The sequence below is a fragment of the Zea mays genome, chromosome 4 (assembly GCF_902167145.1).
Source record: "Zea mays cultivar B73 chromosome 4, Zm-B73-REFERENCE-NAM-5.0, whole genome shotgun sequence".
Lineage (NCBI taxonomy): Eukaryota > Viridiplantae > Streptophyta > Magnoliopsida > Poales > Poaceae > Zea > Zea mays.
The window spans coordinates 172,602,729-172,604,698 of NC_050099.1; the positions used below are offsets into that span (position 1 = coordinate 172,602,729).

The window sequence follows — 1,970 nt, forward strand, 5'->3', positions numbered from 1 at the left end:
AAGAAGTTTAAGTTGACAACAACAATTGGTACAACAAACATGCACTTGTTTGATTCAGATGGTAAAATTCGGAAATATGACACTCCTGAGCAAAGTAAGTGATGTATCGTATTATGTGTTGCTACAGACCCCTGTTTTCTTGTTATTTAATAACTGAGTGTGATATTTTTGCAGTACTTGAGGAATTCTTTCAATTAAGGCTTGAATTCTATTGTAAGAGAAAGGTACATGTGATGAACTTTGTCATTTTTAGAATATTAATTGAAAGCCATATTAACCAATTTATTTGTGCAGGAAGCATTATTGAAGAATATCAAGCTGGACTTAAAGAAGCTTGAAAACAAAGTTAGGTTTATCCGCTGCGTTGTTGATAATGAAATTATAGTTAACAACAGGAAAAGGGCAGATCTATTTTTGGAGCTCCGACACAAGAATTTTGACCCTTTCCCAAAGAAAAAAAAGAAGGCTGAACCAACTGCTGTAGGTGCTATAGAAGAGGAGGAAAATGTAGAGTCTCCTGAAACTGCAGTAGGAGTGGATCCTAGTGACTATGAGTATCTCCTCTCCATGTCAATTGGTACCTTGACTTTGGAGAAGATACAAGAGCTCAATGCTGAGAAACAAAAGTTGGTGGACGATGTTGTGGAACTGATGAACACATCGCCAAAATCACTTTGGTTGAAAGATCTTGATGCTTTTGAGAAAGAACTGGATGTAAGCAATGCCATTTTATGATATTCTGGTCACATGTCTGTTCTGCACACTTAGTTTCGAACTCAATTGAGGTGCTTGATCAAATGGATCTAGCAGAGGAGGTGCAAAGGGAAAAGAGGATAAAGGAAGGCAAAAAAGGCGGATCAAAAGCTGCACCCAAGAAACAACCTAAAAAGGCTGCACCTATAAAGCTGGAAAGCAGTACAGAAGGTATCTGTTAATCCTCCACTGTAGAATCATCTCCATGTGGAAATGGTTAGATCTGTATGAACTCTGAACTAATCCTTAAACTCTGATCGTCTGTCACAGACAATGCTGCTGAACCAGTAGTCGCAAAGCGTGGAGCTCAACAGAAGAAAGCACCCAAAAAGGTTAGAATCTGACATACTAATCCTTAAGTTGCTTAAGTAATTTTTAGTTTCATTTTGCTGATAAAATTGTTAATACATTGTAAGGAAAATGGTTCTGGGTCTGATGAAGACTATGTAGCTGAGAATTCAAAACGTGAACAACAACAGAAACAATCTAATAAAGTCAAATCCTTCATTAACATTTTTATTGGTTTTATTTAATTAATTTATATGCAAAACATTTTTATTGGTTTTATTTACAATTCAAAGTAAAAATCTCACAGGCTCCCGTGGACGAAGAGGAAGTTGATATGCCTTCACTGAAAGACCGTCTTGCTGCCTTTAATATAAATGACTCATCTCCTCCTGATCACTCTGGTAATGATAAAGTACATTTTATCCATTTGTTGTATTTGAACGATAGAAAGGAGAATTCTTGGTTTTAAAAAATTGAGCTAATGGACAAACAACATTTTGCAGCTATGGAAATTGAAACAACAAAACAGCCGGCTCAGAAGAATGGCATCATACTATGCAGTCAAATCTGCTTGTTAGTATGTTAGGTTTATTATTAGTTCTTTCACCCGTTCAGCATTGTTCAATTTTGGGTTATATACAGGGCTTGGATTGAATGAAGAGGTTCGACCCAACATGGATTCGAAGACAAAGTTCAGTGATGTCAAGGGAGTTGACGAAGCTAAAGCTGAACTTGAGAAAATTGTTCACAACCTACGAGATCCTAAGGTGAATTGTTTTAGTCAGGCACACTATTTGTCTGTGATGACTGATGAGATAGAACAATGATTAACATTATGTCTAGTCCAATATGCCCATTATTTGACTATGTTGTATTGCTGTTGGCATGTACAAATATTTCGTGGCAAATCTTATATCCCAAGTTTTTTA

At 36.3% G+C, this 1,970-nt stretch overlaps 1 protein-coding gene across 1 annotated transcript; it reads left to right on the plus strand.

The window, feature by feature from the left end:
* Positions 1-299: 299 nt before the first annotated feature.
* Positions 300-1,642, plus strand: LOC103655683 (DNA topoisomerase 2). The gene is made up of 5 exons (XM_020551905.1): positions 300-714; positions 786-924; positions 1,024-1,085; positions 1,349-1,442; positions 1,545-1,642. The coding sequence occupies exons 1-5, from the start codon at positions 568-570 to the stop codon at positions 1,625-1,627; spliced, it is 525 nt and encodes a 174-aa protein (XP_020407494.1). The 5' UTR covers positions 300-567; the 3' UTR covers positions 1,628-1,642.
* Positions 1,643-1,970: the final 328 nt, after the last annotated feature.